This window comes from Syngnathus typhle, linkage group LG16 (assembly GCF_033458585.1).
Source record: "Syngnathus typhle isolate RoL2023-S1 ecotype Sweden linkage group LG16, RoL_Styp_1.0, whole genome shotgun sequence".
Classification (NCBI taxonomy): domain Eukaryota; kingdom Metazoa; phylum Chordata; class Actinopteri; order Syngnathiformes; family Syngnathidae; genus Syngnathus; species Syngnathus typhle.
In genome coordinates, this window is record NC_083753.1 from 7778495 (window position 1) to 7799365 (window position 20871).

Sequence of the window (20871 nt, forward strand, 5' to 3'; positions counted from 1 at the left end):
TTTTGTATTAATGCAGTACATATTTTAAATGGTCATCTCAAAGTTAGTACGCCACTTTACCCCATCAGGACCAGAAACTTCAGATTTGTTCATTGTTCTGTGCTCACTGCGCGACAACCTGACAGAAAGACAGAAAATACAAAAACGTTTTTTTAAAACGAATTTTAAAGATTAACATAGCGGGGATTACCCTAAAACATTAAATACATGAAATATGTTTGAAGATAACGTATAAAAACTGAGACCGACGTGTAGGTATCCAGGCAATATGATTGGTGGAAAACACCTACACGTAATATGCGTGGTGACGTCATAGCGCAGCGCCCCAAAGAAGTCGTGCAGTTCCATCCCGGCGAAGAAGAACAGAGTGCGGCTACATTTAGCGCACTCACTCGGTAGTTACAGGGGGCTTTAAATACACCCCCAGATATGTGCGCCTAGCTGTCGGCACCGCATTATATGCACACGAGGCTGACATATATCCACTAAAAACTTGTTACGATCCCAAACGACGCGTCGAAATTCCGGGTAAGTTGTTTGAACGGCTAACCTCGGGGGGCTAACAGCTAGCCGTGTTGTTGTTCTTTTGTCCGGCAAACTCTTAACAACTTGTCTTTTTTTAGCCTCCTGTTTTGTCCTAACATTGGAATGTTAATTAGCATAGAAAAACCTCCAAGTGTTGTCACGCTTTGTTTTTTTTAATTAAGTGAATTTATTGTTTTAGTTGGTACGACTGGCTCGTTTTTAGCTGCCTTTTGCTATACAAATATGATCAGCAGCTCTCATGTGATGGATTATGGAAATAATCTTGAGCCGTTCATCCATCAAAAGCCGATGTGTTTTTCCTGATAAATAAATACCTTTAAAGAAAAACTGCCTCAACAGGTGGAGGAGGGTCAGTTTGGAAGAACCGGCGAGTTTCCATGTAACCAAATAGCGTCGTTGCGACACATAACACGGTTGCTTTAGTAAACACTCGCAGGCACTCTGTTTATGGAACACACGTGTACGTATGTGCAATATGTTGACAAGGCGTGTTATTGAAATCACATGGGGAGAAGGATTGGGTAAGGACCAGCAGCCAGAAGAAACCCCACCAAATCTTAAAAACTAAACTTTACGTAACTAATCGTGTCTGATTTATAATTCATTATACCTTCTAAAAATTCTCCTTTATTTGATTAAATGAAAAATAATTATTGTCCTTTTTTTTTAAATGCACATTTTTCTAAAAGAAAAAAAAAATCTCCACCGTCAAATGTGAATTCCAGGGTTGTTCCCCATCTCCTTTCAGAGAAGATGGAAGGTCTCCACCCGCACTGCCTTAAATGCATCAACCGGAGGTGCATGGTGCGGCCGGAGGCGGGCCTGTCCTGTGACCTCATCGGCTGCCCGCTGGTGTGCGGCGCCGTCTTCCACGCGTGCAAGCTGCCCGAGCACCGCCTGCTGTGTCCGTACGAGCGCCTGCCGTGCCTCAACAGCGGCTTCGGCTGCCCCTTTGCCGTGGCCCGGGCCAAGATGGCGCAGCACCTGGCGACTTGCCCTGCTAGCATCGTGTGTTGCACCATGGAGTGGAACCGCTGGCCCGTCAGCTACGCCGACCGCAAGTCCTACGAGAACCTGAGCCGGGACTTTGATGAGGTGGAGCAGCTGGACATGGCACTGGCCCTTCAGGTACGGTTGCAAAATTCAATTGGCTGGAAATTTAGCAGAAACCTTCAGGGAGTTTGCCGAAAATTTTCCACACCTTCCAAACTGTACCTGCAGGACCAGCGCATGCTCCTGGAGTCCCTCAAGGTCACAACCACTGTGTCCAAGGACGGCAAGGGGGACAAGGACAAGATGGTCACGCCTCCCTGCGTCGAGGCTACCAACGGGGCGGTGGAGATGGAGGAAGAGCCGTACAGCGACTTGTACCGAGCCTCGGTGGAGACCAGCCGGAGCTTGGCGGCCGCCTTGGACATCCTCACGCACTCCAAGGGCGTCGTCGGTCTGAACGGGGAAAACGGCGCCGCGGGGAAGAACGTGGACATGCGCGAGAGCGACTCGGACTCTGAGTGCGAACTGGGGGCGGTGGGCGGCGCCGTTGGAAATAACGGCGCTATCGCTTGGCCGGAGGAGGACGAGGATTTTGTGGAGTTGTTCTTCGAGGACAAGGAGGATGCCATCGAAGACCCAGCCGAGGAGGAGGCGCCGGAGCCTGTGTGGCTTGAGGCGCCAAGGGACTACGTGCCCGCCGCCGTCTTGCCGCACCCCCAGGCGGAACCGCTGGCCGCGCCTATCCCCTTCCTCCTCTCAGACCAGGTGAGGAACAACTTTTTGCACCAGCTACCCAGCGAGCTCAGGTATCGGTGCCTGGAGCGCAAACTCCACAACGTGGAGGTTCTGCGTGGCATCAGCATGTTTACTTTCAACGGCCGCCGCGCGCTGTTCTCGGACCCTTACCTCTTCCGCGCCAAGATGGAAGACAAGGCGGTGGACACGTCGGACCTGGAGGTGGCCGACGACCCCATGGGTCTGCACGGGATCGACCTGATCACAGCCGCCTTGCTCTTCTGCCTGGGCGACTCGCCGGGCGGGCGCGGCATCTCCGACAGCCGCTTCGTGGACGGCTACCACATCGACTTCGGCACGCAGACCTTCTCCTTCCCCTCCGCCATCCTGGCCACCAACACCATGGTGGGCGACATCGCGTCGGCGTCTGCGTGTGACCACGCCAGTCCGCAGCTGTCCAACCCCAGCCCCTTCCACACTCTGCGCCTGGACCTGGTGCTGGAATGCGTGGCACGCTACCAAACTAAGCAGCGCTCCATGTTCACCTTTGTGTGCGGCCAGCTGTTCCGCCGCGACGAGTTCTCCTCGCACTTCAAGAACGTGCACGGCGACATCCACGCCGGGCTCAACGGCTGGATGGAGCAACGCTGCCCCCTAGCATACTACGGCTGCACCTACTCGCAGAGACGCTTCTGCCCGTCGGTGCAGGGTTTCCGCATCATCCACGACCGCCACCTGGGCTCCTTCGGCGTGCAGCCGGGCCTCCCCGCCAAAAACTCGGACAAGCCGCCGAGAGGCCTCCGCCCGCGCTTGAGCTCCAAATGCGACCAGCTCAGCGGTCTGCCCTTCGAGCTGCTGCAGCACATGGCCAGCTTCCTGGACAGCTTCAGCCTGTGTCAGCTGTCCAGGACGTCACGCACCATGAGGGACGTGTGCGCCAGCCTCCTCCAGATGCGCGGCATGGTCGTCCTGCTGTGGAAGAAGAAGCGGAAGGAGGACGGCTCGCACTCGTGGCAGATCACAGACAAGGTTGGCGTTCCTTGTCAAGCGTTTCAACTTCAAATCGGAACTTCTCATTCCGTTTTCTTTCTTCACAGGTGTGGCGCTTCAGCACCGCCTTCGGCACGGTGAACGAGTGGAAGTTCGCCAACATCACCAGCATGGCGGACCACCTGAAGAAGTGCAAGTTCAACACGGTGGCGCGGCGCGAGGAAGCCATCCCGCTGCCCTGCATGTGTTTCACCCGCGAGCTAACCAAGGAGGGCCGCTGTTTACGCTCCGTGCTTAAGCCCGTGGCCTAAACTCCTCCTCGTTAAGATCGTTTATCCCCATGGAAAGCCCTTTGACCATTTATTCCATGTTCTCGAGATCCGGCGTGAGGTTTGATTTGATTTTCAGACCGTCCAGATCAAAACCGGAAGATGGAATCGAGGCTCAAATGGCTTCCCATACTCAAGTGTTTACAGCAAAACATCCTGAACCACTCCCCGAAATATGAGCACACCCACAACTGTTACACTGTTGTGTAAATAATCTCACGCTCCGACGTTTATTTTTCTAGCAAACCGAAGTCAGCACTGTGCGGAGGACGTAGCCGCCGCGGCTTTATTTCGACACGGCGACACCGACCGAATATCTGCAAAATATTTGACGGCATCACACTTCGGCGATGTTACCTCGAAGCTAGTTGCGCTGGCACGCTAAACTGAAGGCGGGGAGCGGCCGGCCACCGTCGGTCGTCTTCAATCTGATAATGTAGCAGGGAATTAAAAAAGATAAAAAAGCGTGAATGTAAAGCATCAAATGGTAAGCGTCGGAAGTAAACAAAAGCACCCGCTGGTACGGGGACATGGATAATAGTGAACCACGGGAGAGCGCGACGTTTCACACGTGGAACGAGAACGAAGGGTAAAGTGAGATTGAGATTATGTGTCACCATAAGAAATGAAATTACAAATTAGGGCGTGTTAAAAACATTTTGGTAGCCAAAAGAATGTATGATGGGTCAAAATAAATATCCCATGTTTGATTTTATTTTATTTTTACTGAATGATTTTTTTTTTTAAATTACACAGACTTTTTGGAATTTCGGCCCCTTTCGGAAAATAATTGCTAAAATTAAAAAAACAATGCTAATCTCACTTTACGTTTTACGAACGTCTAACGAAAGAATAGGTAAGGCCGTTTTGCTTTTAACTCCAACGAGGCCTCAGTGTTAAAATAGCGTAGCGGTTTGTTGCAGTGTTGACATGAACAGATTTACTGTATGATTTTAATATCTACTTTGGGGTGAGAAATGTTTTTAAATGTCACTGAAAGAGTGTGTTTTTTTTTTTTTTTTTTTAAACTTTTCTTGGTACTCTAAAAACTGCCTCTGTAACATCCAGATGAATATTTTTATTTTTGTGAATTTTGAATTTGCACTTGAAGCATGTACTGTAAAATGTTTTATTATTATGCATGTGGGTTTCTGACTTTTTTTTTTTTTTTGTAGACCGTCAAGTGGAAGCCGCACATTTCTAAAACATTTCAGGAAATTGTGGCTTTCTGTCCGACGGTGACAAATCCATTAATAGTGTTCAGTTCTCAGGCACGGCCATTTTGTTTTGAAGTGTGAAGCTACATTTTGTTTGTATTTGTAACTTGTTCTCACAAGCCTTTTCTGTTTTCACTCCAGCTGTGAAGTGTGCGTTCACCACAGGTTGCCAGCTTTTCAAGCGTTTTAATAACAATAAAGAGGCCTCACCATGCAGTACTCTGGTTTGATGGCTTGAAACCATTATTTAAAATCCAAACTGATGGACGCAAACCGCAAAACTAGATTTGATCCCAATTTATTTTGAGATTTGTTTCTGAGATTATAGTTCACCTCAATGGCAGCAGGGGAAACAACAGCAGAAGATCTTCTTGCAAGGGTTCGCCTTCTTGTATTTGACCGCCTGCCGCACGTGCTTACCGGCGGCAACCACGTAGTCCCGGGCGCCGCACACGTGCGCCTCGATTTGGTCCGCCTTGCATCCCTGCTCCTCGACCATCAGCGCCACCTGGAAGAAGAGGTCTCGCACGTCTCGTATGCGGCCCTCCAGTTCCATCAGCTGCCGCCGCCGGCTCTCGATTTCGCTCAGCGCCGAACGGGCGCCGCGCACGTCCGCCGTCATCAGCAGGCCGTCCCCCACAAACATGTCCCACTTGCCCGTCTCCATCATCTCCTCGATCTGACACCGGGTCACCTCCTTCCCCACGATGGCCGCCTGCCGTTGGATGCGGGCCGTGCAGTTCGCCCGCTGCTCCATCTCTGCGCGGTTGTACTCCGTCATGGCCTGGTGGAAGTTCCCAGTCAGCGCTGCGTGCTGGCATCGGGCCACGCGGGCCACAACCGAGGAGTCGCCGTGCACCCGGGCCAGCTCCTCGCTCATCCTTCCCAGCGTCTCCAGCCGGGCCATGAGCGCCTCCCCGCGGGTTTTGATGGCACGCCCCAGAGCGTTGGCATCTCTCTTGATGCTGCTAAAGCGCCGCACCGAGGTGAGGAACCGACTGCTCTCCTTGCCCAGACGCTTGACATCCATGTTGAGGAGCAGGATCTCCTTCCTGATGACCTGAACCTCCCTGTGGATGCCCTCCATAGCTTCCTGGCCGCTGAAAAGCGGCACACCCCATTCATTCTGCTCCGGGTCGCCCTCGTTGACCTCCAGGTTGTACTCCGCCACCTCCGGAGGCTTGGATGCAATGGCGCGGAGCTTGCTCAGTCTGTCGATCATCTTGTCCTGAGTGATAATTCAGCAAAGATGTTTCAAGAAATGCATGCTCAATCGGGTTAAGGTCAGGTGATTGACATGGCTAAAGCATAACTTAAAAAATGCTAGCTTAATGTTGAGATGCTAGAGTTGATAACAGACCAAAATGAAACTTTCTGTAAACGGCAACACATTGATCGACATTGTGTGGCTCTTGTTCATGTCAACATTTCTATATATGAATTATTTCCGGTGACCAATGCTGAGTAATTGTGAGCATCAGCTGAAAAGGAAACTGACGAGTTACTTGATGACTTGATTACTGCACTGAACTTCCTCAATTCATACAGACACTTCACAAGGACATCAAATATGAATAATCTATCTGTCTGTCTGTCTACCTGTCTGTCTATCTATATCTGTCTGTCTATCTATATCTGTCTGTCTGTCTATCTATATCTGTCTGTCTGTCTATCTATCTATCTGAACCACCCATCCATCTCTATCCTATCATCCATCCATCCATCCATCCAGTCACGTGTATTTCTTTCTTTTTTAGCGGACAATAGAATACAATGGCTAATGACAATAAAAATGAATTCAATGGTTGTCTTACCTTGCTTCTCTTCGGCCGCAGCAAGTCACTCGGTGTTGGTTTCCTCTTTTTGAAGATTCCGTTACACGCGAGCGCGTTTCAACATGCGCGCACTCAACAAGGATGCGGAAGATAAACCCAGAGTTTTATTTTTAGATTTTTTCTATTACTTATACAGCATACGCGACAACAGCGAGCGTTGACGTCATCATCGAATTGAATCAATATTTTCTTAATAAAATAAAGTAAAAAATAAAGTAGTTGTAAAAAAAAAAAAAAGTTGAACTTGTCTTCTTTTAACGGCCAGCAGGGGGAGACAAATCCCGCGAGATTCATAGTCAATGGACGTTGTTTTCGGACGTCAACGAAACAATACAATCATTACCGACTTACGAGTTTTTTTTCCACCCCAAATGCCAATTTATTTCTAATATATCCAGTTTTGCTGGATTTATTTGTGGATTCTTTGTAGAATTTCCTGTTTACACCGTTTGCAAATACCTCACAGCGTTTAAGATAAAGTGGGAGCAAACAAACAAATTTCAAGCAGTTCCTTTTTTTGCGACGAAAAATAACATTTACCCTTATCGAAGATGTGATAAAGTGTTTATTTTACTCTGCATAAACTATACAGTATATTACATTGAGGTTATGAGGGAGATCTTTTCTAAAATGGATTCTGAGTGTCATTGGATTGTTGATGGCTCCTCTTTTTCATCGACTGATTTTGTAGACAAGATCGCCCACCTGGATCACGCCCGTCTTCTCCACGCTAAGCAGCTGTCCAAACAGCGGCGCCGACTTGTAGATGTGCTTCTCGTCGGGTTTGCACAGGCGGTAGCTGAGCGGCCGACACCAGACAACCATCGTCCAAAAAACACACTCACACACAAAATGTATCTCCGAACGAGAGTTTCTTACCTCTTCAGCGTTTCAAGAGGCTCCTTTCTGTTGATGATTCCAGTTTCGGGGTCCACTGTTGTGAAAATGCACCTGGAAAAAAAAATGAATTCATTAAATTGTATCATTTTCGCAAGTGAGTCACATTTGAACAAATAGTGGCGCAACACATGTAGACAGGCAGAATGGAATAAAATCAACATTTGCTGTCAACTTGAAAGCAAAAAAAATAAATTACCTCCCGCATGACATCACCCGCCGCAGACGAACGCTACCGATCTGGATCTCTTCCCATGAATCCTGCACATGCACACCCACACACAGAAAAAAAAAAATTGCCAGTTGAGTCGTGAGTAAAATTAGTTCTCCGCCTCCATAGCACATGATGACTTTTCCCATTTCGGGCACAGAAACAGCCTTGTCGTACTTCGGCAAACGCCTCGCAGTCGCCGATGACGATGTTGGGCCGGAAGCGCTCCACCGTCAGGTCCTTGTTCAGCTTCCCGCTCAGGTGCTTGACGGACGCTTCGGACAGGAGCATAACCGGGGCGCAATCGGGGTACGCTACCTCCTGGACCGCAATCGCAAAAAGAAAGTTTGTAAAAGGCTCGGAATTGTCAGTGGTTATCAACCGACCTCATGTGGGGAGAAGAGCGATTCGGAATCCACAGACCTCCTGGCCTTCATGTGGGCTTCAAAATGCACCAGGCGGAAGGTCTTTTCCGCCTTCAGATAGCGGACCAACCAACGGGACGCTTGGTCGCCGCAGTCCCGCCCCTGAATGTCACCACCAAACATTCTGACATCACAAAAGTCCCCGTTGAGTCATCAATGTAGCGACGATGCTATTCAAATAGCGCCGCACCTGCAGTCCATGACGGCGTTATCGAGCTGCTTGATGGGGAAACGCAGCTCAGACATCTCGGGCCCGTTCAGGACCACATCACCTCCCTCGCATGTTAAAGAGACCAGAACCAGACGAGGTTCCTGGCGGCCTGTCACCATGTGGCCATCCTCCGTCACTACCATCCAGTGGCTGCAGGAAAATTTTTTGAGTAAATTAAGAATTTAAAGATTTTTAACTCCCAAAACAAGATAAATGTAACTTTTTTTGAGGTTTTCAATTCGGCCAGTCAGTCTGGAGGGTGACCCAAACTTACCGATCCTGCATCTGCCCGCACTTGAGGCCTATGTTGAGGCACTCGGCGAGAGGAACCGACGCCGCTTTGCCGGACTTGAGCGGGTGGACAAGGAGCTGCGACACGACGCCCACGCGCACACGCGTCACCGGCCTCCGCAGGTATTTATATGCAACACCCAAAGCCACGAACACCGCGGCGGCTGCACCGCCGACCAGCAGCGTCGATTTATTCTTGCACAAAAAAACTTTCACGGACACCGTCGGCTCCATTTTGGAAGTTCGCTCGGACTTTGGACTTCCGCGGGGGACCTAAATGTGTAACGTTCAAAGACAGTCGGTTTTATCATCGCTCCTTGATGAAGTTTTTTGCTACTCAAAACACTCTTATATCATAGGAGGATTTATTAATCCAAATAAAATAATGATCATATATATAGCTCTAAAAAATATAAGCATTATTAAAATAACATTTATCAGCGTCCAGTTGAATATTTGCCATTTTGTCATCATCAATAACACGCCCAAAATGATGCGACATTGGCTGTGGAAGAAGAAAAATATCACGTGGCAGCTACACAAAAAGGTGTGCTGGTTCAGCAAAGTGTTGCCAGGTACATTTAAAATAGCTCCACCGTTTCGGGGACCCGATGGTGCATTCAATATGGAGGCTGACCTTCTCAGGGGGACTATTTTTGGGCTCTGACATGGAAAAGTGACATCGGCTGCCAATGCACAAACAGCAGATGCTCGGCCGGCGGGGGTTCAATACAGGGATTTGTCCAACGGATGCTCCTTCTGTCGATGGTTTAATGGCCGAAGGCGGCCTTCGCGGGCGGCCTGCCAGGCCTCGCGAGCCTCGATGTAGTGGCGGAGAGTTGTCGTACGACTCCCATGTCATTGTGCTGTGTTGTTTATAGCACCATCGCCCGGAACTGGACCTGGGTCAGAATTCCAAATGCAGCAGCTTCTATACATTGCGTCGATTACAAAGAAACTCATTTTTAGGAATAAACAATGATGTCAAGTGTCCCTATGCTTAAAGTGGACTTTTCTAATTATGGTCTATTGGCGGCAGTGATTGACAGCTTGCTAATTATCCTTTGTGCTAACATGGCAAAGCCCCTCCCCATCTGCCAATGCAGCCGCCGCTAAAGATAGTCGCTAAAAATAGTGCCCTTAGCATCTACTACTTACCCCCCCCCCCCCCCCTATTTGTCTTTTCGGGAACGATGATTACTTTGTGATTTAACTTCAGTGCAACTATGTGGCTAATTTTTTTTTTGTTGAGCAACCATTGCGATGATTGAAAATGTTACTTCATCACTTGGATGTTTCTTTTGAGTCCTTCTGTGGCCCCTTTTCAAATCGTTCTTGTATCGTTTCCATTCGGGGCACACCATTCTCCTTTCAAGTTGGTTGTCCAGATGTTAAGTTCACTACCTGTTAGTTTGCTTAGCACCACAAGTTGACTTTTGTCCGCTACACGGAGCTGCGCCTAATAAATAGTCGTAACGGCGAGAGAATGTCCAGGCGCTTCTTGGAGCGCCGGCGCGGCGTACACACGCAACCCGTGGTCGCCGTCTCGACGTAACGTGTCCTGTCCCGCGGCGGGTAAGCGTTAGAAAAGCCCAGTTCCTGGGGGACGGCGTGGGAGCGTCCTAATGGCTTGTCCTCGCTGCGGTACCACAGGCATGAGCAGATGGTCTGGAAGTGCAGCACCTCCCTGTAGACATCTTTAGGCGTGGATGGCGCGGAGGCGGCGGGCGGCACCAGGCACGCCATCTCCGAAGCGGACTTGCCGGCGTTCCCCGGGGCCCCTTGCCTCAGGGCGTCCCTTCGCTCATCCTCGGCGTTCATAGTGAGGAACCGCAGCACCACCAAGTTGAGGAAGGCGCCGATGACCGTCAGGCCCGTCAAGATGTAAACGAAGCAGAAGGCCACGTAGCGCGGCTCCTTCTGCAGCGCGTCGTCCCGCTGCAGCGCCACGTAGTCGCCGAAGCCGATGGTGGTGAGCGTGATGAAGCAGTAGTAGAAAGCGTGCAGGAAGCTCCAGCCCTCGCTACGGGAAAAGGCGGCCGCCCCCATGCACAGGGTGCCCAAGCAGGAGAGGAAGCCCACCGCCACCATGTTGGCCATGGAGACCTCGGTGTGGCGTAGGGCCAGGCACTTCTTGATTCGGTGGAGCAGGTGGCGGACCAACGTGTTGATGCGCTCGCCCATACTCTGGAACATGACGAGGGTGAGCGGGATGCCCAGTAGGGCGTAGAACATGCAGAAGACTTTTCCCGAGTCCGTACTCGGGGCCGCGTGGCCGTAGCCTGCGGGAGATCGACACAAAGCGTAGCTCGACTTAAAAGTTGAAACCCGACCATGCTATTCCAAACCCGGTTCCGCCTCCCCTCCTCACTTACCTATGGTGGTGATCACAGTGATGGCGAAGTAGAAGGAGCCGGCGAAGCGCCACTGCACGCCCGCTTTGTGCGCGCGCAGCTGGGCGACAACCTGCTCCAGCTCGTCGAAGTTGTCCCGGCTCAGGTTGAATTTACGCATCATATCCTGGCGCCGCACTTCCAGCCGCCGCTTGTGGCCGCGCTCCTCACGGGACTCCAGCGTCTCGAACACGGCGGCGCCCACCACCAGGTAGGTGAGGATGCTGACGATGAGCGCCAAGGTGCGGCCGTTCTGCCGCTTCATGGTTCAGGAGGAGGGGGGGGGGGGGGCGAGGGAAGGGCGAAGCGCCCGCAAAAGAGCTCTGCAATTCGGGGTGAGCGTCCGGGCAGCACCGCTGCCGCGCCACCGGAGCTCTCCTTCTTCTCCTTCTCCTTCCGATACACGTCACCGGACTGTTTGTCATCAGCGTCTATTTTTGTGGATGACACGCAGAGTGGGCAACCCCACACGAGGAGACGAAGAGGAAGAGGAGAGCAAGAGCAAATATTGACGCCGCAGGTTGTCTGGCAAGTTGCGCGCTACTTACCGAATAGTCAAAGTCAATATTGAAGGACACTCCCGTTTCAGTTTCACAACAGCTAATATTTCTAATTTTTTTTTTGTCTTGACTTCCATTCTTCTTAATGCTTCAATTTGAGTAGCTTGGTGGGGAAGCCATTCACCGAATTTGCTTGCTGTTGTGGCTTTATGCTCTGATACACTGTTGTAGTGTTGTCACTAACCGTGGGTTGCTTACTGGTTGTTTCACCAATAATACACGGAGGCAAGGATGCAGTACAAGTCGATCTTTTACTGCCCGCTCAGTCAACATCTCCCCGACTCTCAATACAGACAGACCACACAGTCGAGCACCGAGTGCTCGATTCCAATCTACCACATCCCTCTTTTCCAACTGAGAAGTAGCTTATCTAGTATCGGTTACCTTAACTCTTTGGTATCAACATTGATCACAATTTCGACATGCATATATCAATTACAAACAAATCATGTTTCAACAACCCAAATGGCTTTCAACAATCTTTTTTTTTTTCCTTCCGAACCTATAACATTTTATAACACTTCACGATAAACACAAAACATCCACACTTTAATTTCTCCATCACTTTCTTTCTTAACATTGAGTAACAACATCACTTTGTCATTCAGTGTACCTGGCAGGGCGCCTAACTGCTCTGCCACTCCTGGTATAGCATGTGGGCATACTGTCCACAGGCACAGGACAAGGGTTGCGTGGTACCGGTTCCAGTGGTGGTGAGTCCACTGTTGCAGTAGCCTGAGTATGTTGAAACTCAGAGTCCAAATGTTCATCAGGGTGAGAGTCTTTGAACAGGCTTGGGTGTATCTTTCTCAGATGTCGCCTGTTCCTCCTGCGTGTCCTCCCTGCCGGTGTCTGTACAGTGTAGGAGCGTGGTTCATCTCGCTGCCTGATGACAACCGCTGGCTCCCAGCCGCGTCGCGTCTGCATGTGCACCGTGTCTCCTGGGGTCAGCACTGGCAGTTGCTTTGCACGCTGGTCGTAGTGTTGCTTTTGCCGGGACTGCAAGTCCTGTATTCTTTCGAGAATATGCTGTGGGGATGACTGTTTCAGCACAGCACTGGAACATGGAAGTGTGCTGCGCAGGACTCTACCCATCAACATTTGTGCAGGTGTCAGGTTTAGTCCTGTCACCGGTGTGTTTCTCAGCGACAGCAACACTAGATGTGGGTCAGTGCCAGTCTGCACTGCTTTCTTCAGCGCGTGTTTTACCGTCTTTATGGCCCGCTCCGCCATTCCATTTGAAGAGGGAAAACCTGGGCTGGAGTGTGTGAGCTTGAACTCCCATGAAGCTGCAAATGACTGCATCTCATAGCTGGCGAATGGGACATGATCACTCACTACCTCCTTAGGTATCCCATGTCTGGCAAAGACAGACTTCATCTTCTGAATCACCGTGCGAGCTGTTTTATCAGTCAGGTTGAGCACTTCTGGATATTTTGTCAGGTAATCCACCAACAGCAGGTATGACTGACCATGCAGCTCGAAGATGTCAGCTCCAACTTTCATCCATGGCAGTTCAGGAACCTGGTGTGGAATGAGTGGCTCAGCCTGGTGTCTGGGCTGTAGCTGCTGGCACTGCACACATTTTTCCACCATTGTCTCTATGTCTCGTGTCATGCCAGGCCAGTAAAGGACTTTTCTCGCTTTAGCTTTAGTACGCTGCACGCCTTGGTGTGCAAGGTGCAGCTTCTCCAAAATCACTCTCTTGAAGCACTCGGGTATTATGATTTTGTCTCCGACCATCACAATGTCATTCACGATGCTGATATTGTCCCTCATTGGCCAGTAACTGTGTAGTTTACTGTCCAGACTTTTCTTTTTCATGGGCCAACCCTTCAAGTGTCTCTCACATACAGCTTGTAACACGCCATCTGCTGCCGTTGCTGATTTCAGCTGGCTAAGTGTTTCGTTACTCAACGCGTCTGTGGCTTCCAAGGCATACACAACTCTCTCATCACAAGGGTTCTCATTGAGATTGCCACTGTCATTGCACGCTGTGGCGCGTGAGAGCGTGTCCGCGATGTACATGTGTTTGCCTGGTGTATATGTCACATTCAAATCATACCTCTGTAGTTGTAGAAGCATCCCTTGCAGCCGTGCTGGCGCTTTGCTCAGTGGTTTGCGCACAATGACCTCCAAAGGTTTGTGATCAGACTGCACTGTTACTGTTCTTCCGTAAACATACTGGTGAAACCTTTTAGCAGCAAACACTATGGCAAGTAACTCTTTCTCGATTTGCGCATATCTTTTTTCAGTGTCCGTGAGCGCTCTTGATGCATAGCACACCGGGTGGCCATCCTGCAGCAGACAGGCTCCCAGCCCATCCTTTGAGGAATCTGCTTGCAGAGTCAGCGGCTGCTTGTGATCGTAGTACCTCAGAACAGGCGCTTGTGTGAGGGTAGACTTCAGCGTCTGTAGTGCTGCGCTGTGGGCACCACTGCCATGCTACGTCCTTCTTTAGCAGCTGTCTGAGGGGTGCCGTGAGTGAGGCTTCATTTGGTATGTACTGCGCCAGGAATTTTGTCATTCCCAGCAGGCGTTGGAGACTTTGTTTGTCGTCCGGGGTCGGCATGTCGACAATCGCTTTGATCTTGGCGTCATCAGCCCTCTGTCCTGCTGCCGTGATGATGTGTCCCATATATTTTACTGTGTTCACTTTGAACTGGATTTTGTCTTTGTTAAATTTCACATTGGCAGACTTTGCTCTCTCCATTACTTTCTGCAGGATTTCATCATGTTCTTGCTCTGACGATGCTGCTATAATCATGTCGTCTGCTATGACGTACACACCTGGAATGTCGCCGAAGGTCTCACAATTCTTTTGTTGAAAGACTTCACTGGCCGACTTAATCCCAAATGGTAGCCTGAGGAAGCGAAAGCGTCCCCACGGCGTGTTGAAGGTGCAGAGCTTAGATGATGGCTCATCTAGCTTGATCTGCCAGTACCCATCCTTCTCATCCAAGATGGAGAAGATGGATTTTCCAGCCAGTCTGCTGCGCACATCTTCAGGAGTAGGAATGGAGTAATGCTGGCGCTTGACTGCCTCATTCAGGTTGCAAGGATCCAAACACACCCTCAGCGACCCGTTCTTTTTCTTAGTGGCAACAAGACTGTTCACCCATTCTGTTGGTTCATTCACCGGTGTTATCACTTTTCTGTTTTGTAAGTCTCTGATTGTCACTTTCAGCGCATCCATGATGGAGAGGGGTACATTCCTGCATGCGTGAATCACAGGAGTGACGCTGGGGTCGACGTGTATGTGATGAACTCCAGGAAATTCCCCCAATCCTGTGAATACATCAGCATATCTTAGTAGTAGCTCCTCTTTGGTGGCTGGCGGTTGTTGTTGTTGTGGAGCCTTTGCCGCGAGCGACCCCATCCTCTTCACCAGTTGCAGCTCTTCACAAGCCTCCCCTCCTAGAATTGGCTTGTCTGCTTGGCTACTCACGTGGAAGTCCAGCACAGCCTTGCGTTTAGACGTTCTGCATTCTAAAGATGCAACACCATCTGCTGTCAGGCGTGCCCCTCCAAAAGCTATCAACATAGTCTTTGTTGGACGCAGCTGAACGGGACCTGGTAGCTGCTGGTATAGCTGCCTGGGCAGCACATTAGCGTCAGCACCAGTGTCCAGCTTGAAGTCAATTGCAACACCTCTGATCGTGGCTGTTTCGCGCCATACAGTGTCCTTTGTTTGGTGTGCTGTTTTCTTGGTTCCATTTCCAATCATGCCTATGTATAAACAGTCCATTTCTTTTTCTAAATTGTTTACAGTCTTTGTCTTACAATGGCTATTTTTCTCATAGCCACCCCTACACACCTTTGAAAAGTGGTTATTTTTTCCACATTTATGACACACAGCGCCGTAAGCTGGGCATTGACGAGGCTCGTGCTTGTTTCCGCATTTACGGCACACAGTCATTACCTGCTTCTTGTAGCTTGGTTTGTTCTTGTCCCAGCTGCGCGTTTGCACTCTTGCTCTATTTAACGCATCCACTGAGGCATCATGGACAACAGGTGACGCTTGCATCGCTTGTATTTGTGACTTGGCGAGTTCTGCTGATCTACATGTTTCCATTGCTCTGCGTAAAGTAAGTGCATTATCACGTAACAGTCTCTCTTTCAGATGGGTATCACTAATGCTGAACACCAATTTATCCCTTATCATGTCATCTTCATGTCTTCCAAACTCACAGTTCTTGCTCTTCTGACGTAGTTCTGTGATGAATCTGTCCGCCGATATTCCTGATGACATTGTGTGTGACCAAAACTGATGGCGTTCAAAAACAACGTTCTTTTGTGGACTGCAGTAGCCTCTGAATGCTTCCAAAACTTCCTCCATCGTTGCTTCCTCCCCTTCTGGGGTAATGGCAAGTGTATTATACACTCCCAGCGCCTCTTCGCCGACAGTGTGGAGCAGGATGGCAATTTTAACCCCCTCATTTTTATCCACCGCGCCAGAAGCAACCATATAGAGCTGGAAACGCTGCTCCCACCTGCGCCAGTTTTCAGCGAGGTTCCCCGTGATTATCAGCGGAGACGGTGGCCTGAACTGCTCCATGTCGGCTGTGTTAGCTCCCGTTAGCTTGCCGCTTATCTTCGGTCAACACGTGTTGAATACTGTCCTTGACTTACTCCGTAACTCCGTCTTCTGACACCATGTTGTGGCTTTATGCTCTGATACACTGTTGTAGTGTTGTCACTAACCGTGGGTTGCTTACTGGTTGTTTCACCAATAATACACGGAGGCAAGGATGCAGTACAAGTCGATCTTTTACTGCCCGCTCAGTCAACATCTCCCCGACTCTCAATACAGACAGACCACACAGTCGAGCACCGAGTGCTCGATTCCAATCTACCACACTTGCCGTGCTTCGTGCGCAACGTTCCGCTTGGTGCGCAACGTTCCCAAAACGGCGCGCGATAGATAATTCAATTCAGAATTAAATCGGACTTTAAATCAGGAGTTATGAAAAGCCCAGCAGCGTCAGTTTATTTTTTTATCCCAGTAACAAAAGCAATGACAAATAAAAGAAGCTGGAACAAGTTTAATTTGAATGTGAGGAGATTCAAAAATGAAGCTGTTAATAAAAATAAAATAAGGATTTCAATTCATCTTTTAGACACGCTCACAAGTGTGCCGTTCTAGTGCTTGGTTGGCTTTGTCGCCGTTACAAGGCCTCAAATTCGTCGATCCTCTGCTTGGTGTTGCCCATGCGGATCTGCCTGAGCGTCTTGTACTTGTCTCGGCCGGCGCGCGTGTTCTCGGCGTGCAGAAGGTCGCTGGCCGTCTTCTTGTTTTGCTCGCGGGACTCCTCCAGCTCCGAGCTCAGCGCCTGAAAGAGGTCAAAGAGCGTCAGAGGATGCGAGCGAGGGACCTGTAAAGTACAACTCACCTTGAGCTTGGCCTGCAGGCGTTCGTTCTTCTCCGCCTCGGTGAGCCTGTCCTCCTCACGGCGGTGGTCGTTGATGCCCTGCGAGTGCAGCTCGGCGCTGTAGCTGCTGTTCTCCTCGCTGTGCTCGTGGTCGCTCTCGCTGTCCGAGGAGGACGAGGAGGCGGGGGCGGCCGCGGGGGCGGTCATCACGTTACGCAGCTCCTCTTGCGTCTTCATCAGGTTCTCCTCCACCTCTTTAGCCTATGGACAGGGAACTTGCACTTGAGGTATTGCAATGACGTCTTCATCCTTCTCACCATTGTTGGTGTCTCACCTTGCAGTGCCACGTGTCCGCTTCCTCCTCCTTCACCCTCTTGGCCTCCTCCAGCAGCAGAATCTTGGCGCTGTACTCGGCCAGCTCGGTGGCCTTGAGAAAGAGACGCGGGAAGGTTTTAAACTGCTGACTGAAGGCAACCTAAGGAGCTATAGCAGGAGCTCACCAGTTGCTCCTGGCTCTTCATCTGGTCCTCAGCCTGCCTGGCCAGCTCCTCCTTGGCGATGATGGCTTCCATCCTCTCGGCTTCCAGCCGGGCCGCCTCCTGCTCCACTTTCCTCCGTTCCTCCTCCAGCCGAACGGCCCGGTCGAGCTGCTCCTGGAGCTCTGCGAGGCGGAATTATCGTTGACACGAGGCACTTTTTCCCAAGTGGGAACCCACGAACCTCTCTCGGCTCTCTTGGTGGTCTCCTCGTACTGCTGGAGCTTGGTCATGAGGTCGTACTTCTCCCGTTCCATCTGCTCCTTTTCGAACTCGATGGCCCTTCTTCGGTTCTTCTCGCTCTCCAGCTGGTCGCGCTCCATCTTCCTCTGAAGCCGCTCCTCCTTGGCTTGGGCCTTCATCTGCTGCACCTCGATGGTGTCCGTCTTGCGGCGGCGCATGTACAGTTCGTGGTTGCCCATGCAAAGCTGCAGGATGCGCTTGTTGACGCGCAGGCGAGGCGCGTAGAAGATGAAGTCCTTAACGGGAAGGCGACAATCAAGTCAGGTGATCACGTTGTGATGGTTCTGCTAGCGTCAAGTACTTACAGGAGCTTTCTTGTCGATGGGCTTGATGCTGAACTTTTTATCGTTAAAGGAAATGTTCCGGATTTCACTCCAGGGAAATCCGATCTTAGGAGTCATTCTGGAAAAAAAAAAAATTACTATAAAACTGGTCAGGCCATCATAAGGTTGCACGTTGGGGTGTAGAGTCACAACTAAGAGTTCAACGACCTCGCCAAACGAACGCAAGAGGAGGTCGATAACCGTCTGTGCGATGACGGCGTGTGTGTGTGTCAGCACGACAATTTGTCAACACACAAATAAAGGAACCCACTTGTCGTCCTTCTCGTAGATGTTGAGCCCCAGGGCGTCCACGCCCAACCACAAGTCGGTGCCTTTCTTGTTCTTGATCTCAAAGTAGTTAACGCCGTACATCTCCAGGTCCTGAGAAATCTTCAGGTACTCGAGGATGGCCTCCTCCCTGCAGCGGGATGTAAAAATATTTTTCAGTAAATGAGTCATTTTAGGGACATGCATGATCTTGGAGTTGACCTACTTGAGCATGCATCCGTGCTCCTCGTGCCAGACCTGGATCTTACCCTCCCATTGCTCCTTGGACAAGCTGTGCTGCTCCAGGATTCTGAGGAAGTTAACGGGTTAGGATCTGGTACGCTCGTGTTCTTCAAGCGTCCCCGCGTTCCCTAACCTGCGCGACAAGAGACGCTCCGAGGACATGTAGCCAGTGTGGTGCTCCGACTTCTTGTACTCGGCGAATTTGGCCTGGATGGCGTAGGAGGCCAGGAGCACGGCCGACTCGGCCGGGCAGTAGATGTCGTCGTTGAGGATGTCCTCCTTCACCTGGAGGAAGAAGAGCCGGCGCGTCACGTCCTGGATGAGCTCCTCCGTCACTTCCTCCGGGTAGTACTTGGCACGCAGTTTGAACTGCAGCGGCGTCTCCTTGCGCACGTCTTGGGACATCACCTGAGGACGGACCCGTATGATTACACGGTGAAAATCGTAACGCTTTGGATTTGGCAAAAAAAGAACCTTCTTGTCGATGTTGAGCCAGGTGAGGAAACCTTTTCCATCGACAAACTGAAGCCCAAAGTACCAAATCTCACGCAGTCCAATTGTCCTGGCCACCTAAAAAAAAATATATAAAAAATTATTATTTAATATTAGTGTCCCCTCAGCAGTTATAAATGTTTTTAAAAAAAAATCAGTCCATGTCATTTTTTTCTTTACAATAATAATAATAATAATAATAATAATAATAATAATAATAATAATAATAATAATAATAATAATAATAATAATAATAATAATAATAATAATAATAATAATAATAATAATAATAATAATAATAAATTAATTGATCATTTTTCCCGGATAATATTTTTTCTTTTTTACTGGAGACCTCCAACCTGGTCAAAGAGCTGCTTCCCAGTAGTATTGGGGTGGAAGGAAAACTCCAACTCAGCATCCATGGTGGTGACGCGAACGTTGACCTGCAGAGGAAAGGTCGTTTGGTCACGTGACACAGTGACACTCTTTGCCAATCGTCTTTTCATACGCGCCTCCTGATGTCAATATTCAAACCGGGCGCCTTCCTCAAACGCCAAAACACACAAGTCATTGACCTCAACTTTGAGATAGTGATTATTCCGAATGAAATTCAAAGAAAACTGTAAATATTCCTTTTAACTCGGAAGTTGATTAGTCATATGCCATAATTTCTCGTTATCTCATTCGACTTTGGACTGCGGTCACCGGTCGAAAATAGCGTAGCGGTCGCTAATAACAACCCGCCGCCATTTGTGTTAGCCTCTTTTTCCTGTCTCTTCTCCTTTTGCTTGTGTCACAAAGTAAGGAATTTAAAAAGACTTACAAACGACAAATAATGAAGATAAGAAAGATCATGTGATTAACCCCGCCTCGGTTTCGCTTACACAACGATTTTATGAACTTGCGCTAACGCACGCCCCGGGCAGGCTGTCATAAAGATAAACCCAGTGGAAGTTGGGCAACAAAAAGTGGAACTCTTCCCATCTTCACCTCAGCTCTGCATATGTACCTTTAGATTCCTTTGAGTTAATCATTCCAAATCACGAGACAAAAAAAAATCCATCATTAAGTGACCATTTATCCAAGGTGAGTAATACCTGCAAGGTGACTCATAACTTGACATCAACGTGACCTCTCGGCCAAGACATTCTCAGAGGAGCGTCACAATGAATAAATATCTAACGAAACTTAGGATCTTATTTTATTGAAGGTGACAAATGAGTGACAAGACTATTTGACATTCACAAATTCTATACAGACTGGAAAGTGTGTGGCAAGTCCTACTTGAGGTTAATAAGTAAAAACCCAAGAAGGGGGGAAAAAAAATTCTTGGGCTTGATCACAGAGCCAACTTTTTTTTGTATTTGTTGAATTATAAAAGTTCCGTTCTTACCGTTTTGGGCATCTTGGCGGCGGTGATGGTCGTCCGGTAGTAGAAGGAGGAAGTAGGGTGTTTCCCGGGAGGACTGAGGAAGCAGCGGAGCGTCCACCGGCTAAAGAAGACGGCTGGGTTGTGGCTAGCTGGCTCGCCCCCAATGTAGGAGGGTTAGGGCGTGTAGCCTTTGAACCGCGGGGCCTCTGACGTAGCGCTTTTGACTTAGTTACTATCGCGCAAACAAGTAGGAGACGTCCGCCCAAAACGAAGGTGACCTTCGATCGGAGCCGCGGGACGTAAACCTGACGAGCTGATTATACGTGCTGAAGCTTCGCAATGACCGACGCTTATCGAGAATTGTCTCTTGTCAGTAAATCTGCTGAGTAC

The 20871-nt window shown here is 49.6% G+C and overlaps 5 protein-coding genes across 8 annotated transcripts; 1 reads left to right on the plus strand and 4 right to left on the minus strand.

Moving 5' to 3' along the window:
* Nucleotides 1-312: 312 nt before the first annotated feature.
* On the plus strand, nt 313-5026 carry fbxo30a (F-box protein 30a). The gene is made up of 4 exons (XM_061300419.1): nt 313-528; nt 1295-1674; nt 1768-3303; nt 3372-5026. Exons 2-4 carry the CDS (start codon nt 1300-1302, stop codon nt 3573-3575), a joined length of 2115 nt encoding a protein of 704 aa, XP_061156403.1. The 5' UTR covers nt 313-528; nt 1295-1299; the 3' UTR covers nt 3576-5026.
* On the minus strand, nt 3886-6751 carry stx11a (syntaxin 11a). 2 transcript variants are annotated; one of them, XM_061300496.1, is made up of 3 exons: nt 6625-6751; nt 5144-6038; nt 3886-4021 (listed from the first exon to the last, which is right to left on the minus strand). In XM_061300496.1, exon 2 carries the CDS (start codon nt 6030-6032, stop codon nt 5145-5147), a length of 888 nt encoding a protein of 295 aa, XP_061156480.1. In that variant the 5' UTR covers nt 6033-6038; nt 6625-6751; the 3' UTR covers nt 3886-4021; nt 5144. The 2 variants fall into 2 exon arrangements, with proteins under 2 accessions (XP_061156480.1, XP_061156479.1); XM_061300495.1 differs by lacking the exon at nt 3886-4021 and having other exon boundaries at nt 5093-6038.
* Nucleotides 6752-7187: 436 nt separating this feature from the next.
* Nucleotides 7188-9066, minus strand: marc1 (mitochondrial amidoxime reducing component 1). Its single transcript, XM_061300483.1, has 7 exons — nt 8664-9066; nt 8369-8539; nt 8140-8302; nt 7931-8074; nt 7742-7803; nt 7525-7596; nt 7188-7444 (listed from the first exon to the last, which is right to left on the minus strand). The coding sequence occupies exons 1-7, from the start codon at nt 8912-8914 to the stop codon at nt 7318-7320; spliced, it is 990 nt and encodes a 329-aa protein (XP_061156467.1). The 5' UTR covers nt 8915-9066; the 3' UTR covers nt 7188-7317.
* kcnk3b (potassium channel, subfamily K, member 3b) lies at nt 9029-11515 on the minus strand. The gene is made up of 2 exons (XM_061300476.1): nt 11056-11515; nt 9029-10962 (listed from the first exon to the last, which is right to left on the minus strand). The coding sequence occupies exons 1-2, from the start codon at nt 11336-11338 to the stop codon at nt 10124-10126; spliced, it is 1122 nt and encodes a 373-aa protein (XP_061156460.1). The 5' UTR covers nt 11339-11515; the 3' UTR covers nt 9029-10123.
* A 5148-nt stretch (nt 11516-16663) lies between these two features.
* ezra (ezrin a) lies at nt 16664-20627 on the minus strand. Of its 3 annotated transcripts, XM_061300435.1 has the most exons (12): nt 20503-20627; nt 19469-19552; nt 19092-19187; nt 18751-19025; nt 18601-18684; nt 18379-18525; nt 18090-18186; nt 17726-18020; nt 17506-17666; nt 17340-17432; nt 17027-17266; nt 16664-16966 (listed from the first exon to the last, which is right to left on the minus strand). In XM_061300435.1, the coding sequence occupies exons 1-12, from the start codon at nt 20512-20514 to the stop codon at nt 16802-16804; spliced, it is 1749 nt and encodes a 582-aa protein (XP_061156419.1). In that variant the 5' UTR covers nt 20515-20627; the 3' UTR covers nt 16664-16801. The 3 variants fall into 3 exon arrangements, with proteins under 3 accessions (XP_061156419.1, XP_061156418.1, XP_061156420.1); XM_061300434.1 differs by having other exon boundaries at nt 16664-17266; XM_061300436.1 differs by lacking the exons at nt 18751-19025; nt 19092-19187; nt 20503-20627 and having other exon boundaries at nt 19469-19527.
* Nucleotides 20628-20871: the final 244 nt, after the last annotated feature.

Excerpts from the sequence above, each read along its gene's own strand:
- ezra (XM_061300434.1), bottom strand. Across the intron at positions 19,188-19,468 it reads GGAAGCAGCTCTTTGACCAG|GTGGCCAGGACAATTGGACT; the intron begins GTTGGAGGTCTC and ends ATTTTTTTTTAG. Across the intron at positions 17,267-17,339 it reads CGGACACGTGGCACTGCAAG|GCTAAAGAGGTGGAGGAGAA; the intron begins GTGAGACACCAA and ends CCCTGTCCATAG.
- fbxo30a (XM_061300419.1), top strand. The coding sequence starts at position 1,300 with ATGGAAGGTCTCCACCCGCACTGCCTTAAATGCATCAACCGGAGGTGC. Across the intron at positions 1,675-1,767 it reads ACATGGCACTGGCCCTTCAG|GACCAGCGCATGCTCCTGGA; the intron begins GTACGGTTGCAA and ends CTGTACCTGCAG. Across the intron at positions 3,304-3,371 it reads CGTGGCAGATCACAGACAAG|GTGTGGCGCTTCAGCACCGC; the intron begins GTTGGCGTTCCT and ends CTTTCTTCACAG.
- marc1 (XM_061300483.1), bottom strand. The coding sequence starts at position 8,914 with ATGGAGCCGACGGTGTCCGTGAAAGTTTTTTTGTGCAAGAATAAATCG. Across the intron at positions 8,075-8,139 it reads CGCTCTTCTCCCCACATGAG|GAGGTAGCGTACCCCGATTG; the intron begins GTCGGTTGATAA and ends ATTGCGGTCCAG. Across the intron at positions 7,445-7,524 it reads CCTCTTGAAACGCTGAAGAG|CTACCGCCTGTGCAAACCCG; the intron begins GTAAGAAACTCT and ends TCGGCCGCTCAG.
- stx11a (XM_061300496.1), bottom strand. The coding sequence starts at position 6,032 with ATGATCGACAGACTGAGCAAGCTCCGCGCCATTGCATCCAAGCCTCCG.
- kcnk3b (XM_061300476.1), bottom strand. The coding sequence starts at position 11,338 with ATGAAGCGGCAGAACGGCCGCACCTTGGCGCTCATCGTCAGCATCCTC. Across the intron at positions 10,963-11,055 it reads CACTGTGATCACCACCATAG|GCTACGGCCACGCGGCCCCG; the intron begins GTAAGTGAGGAG and ends GATCTCCCGCAG.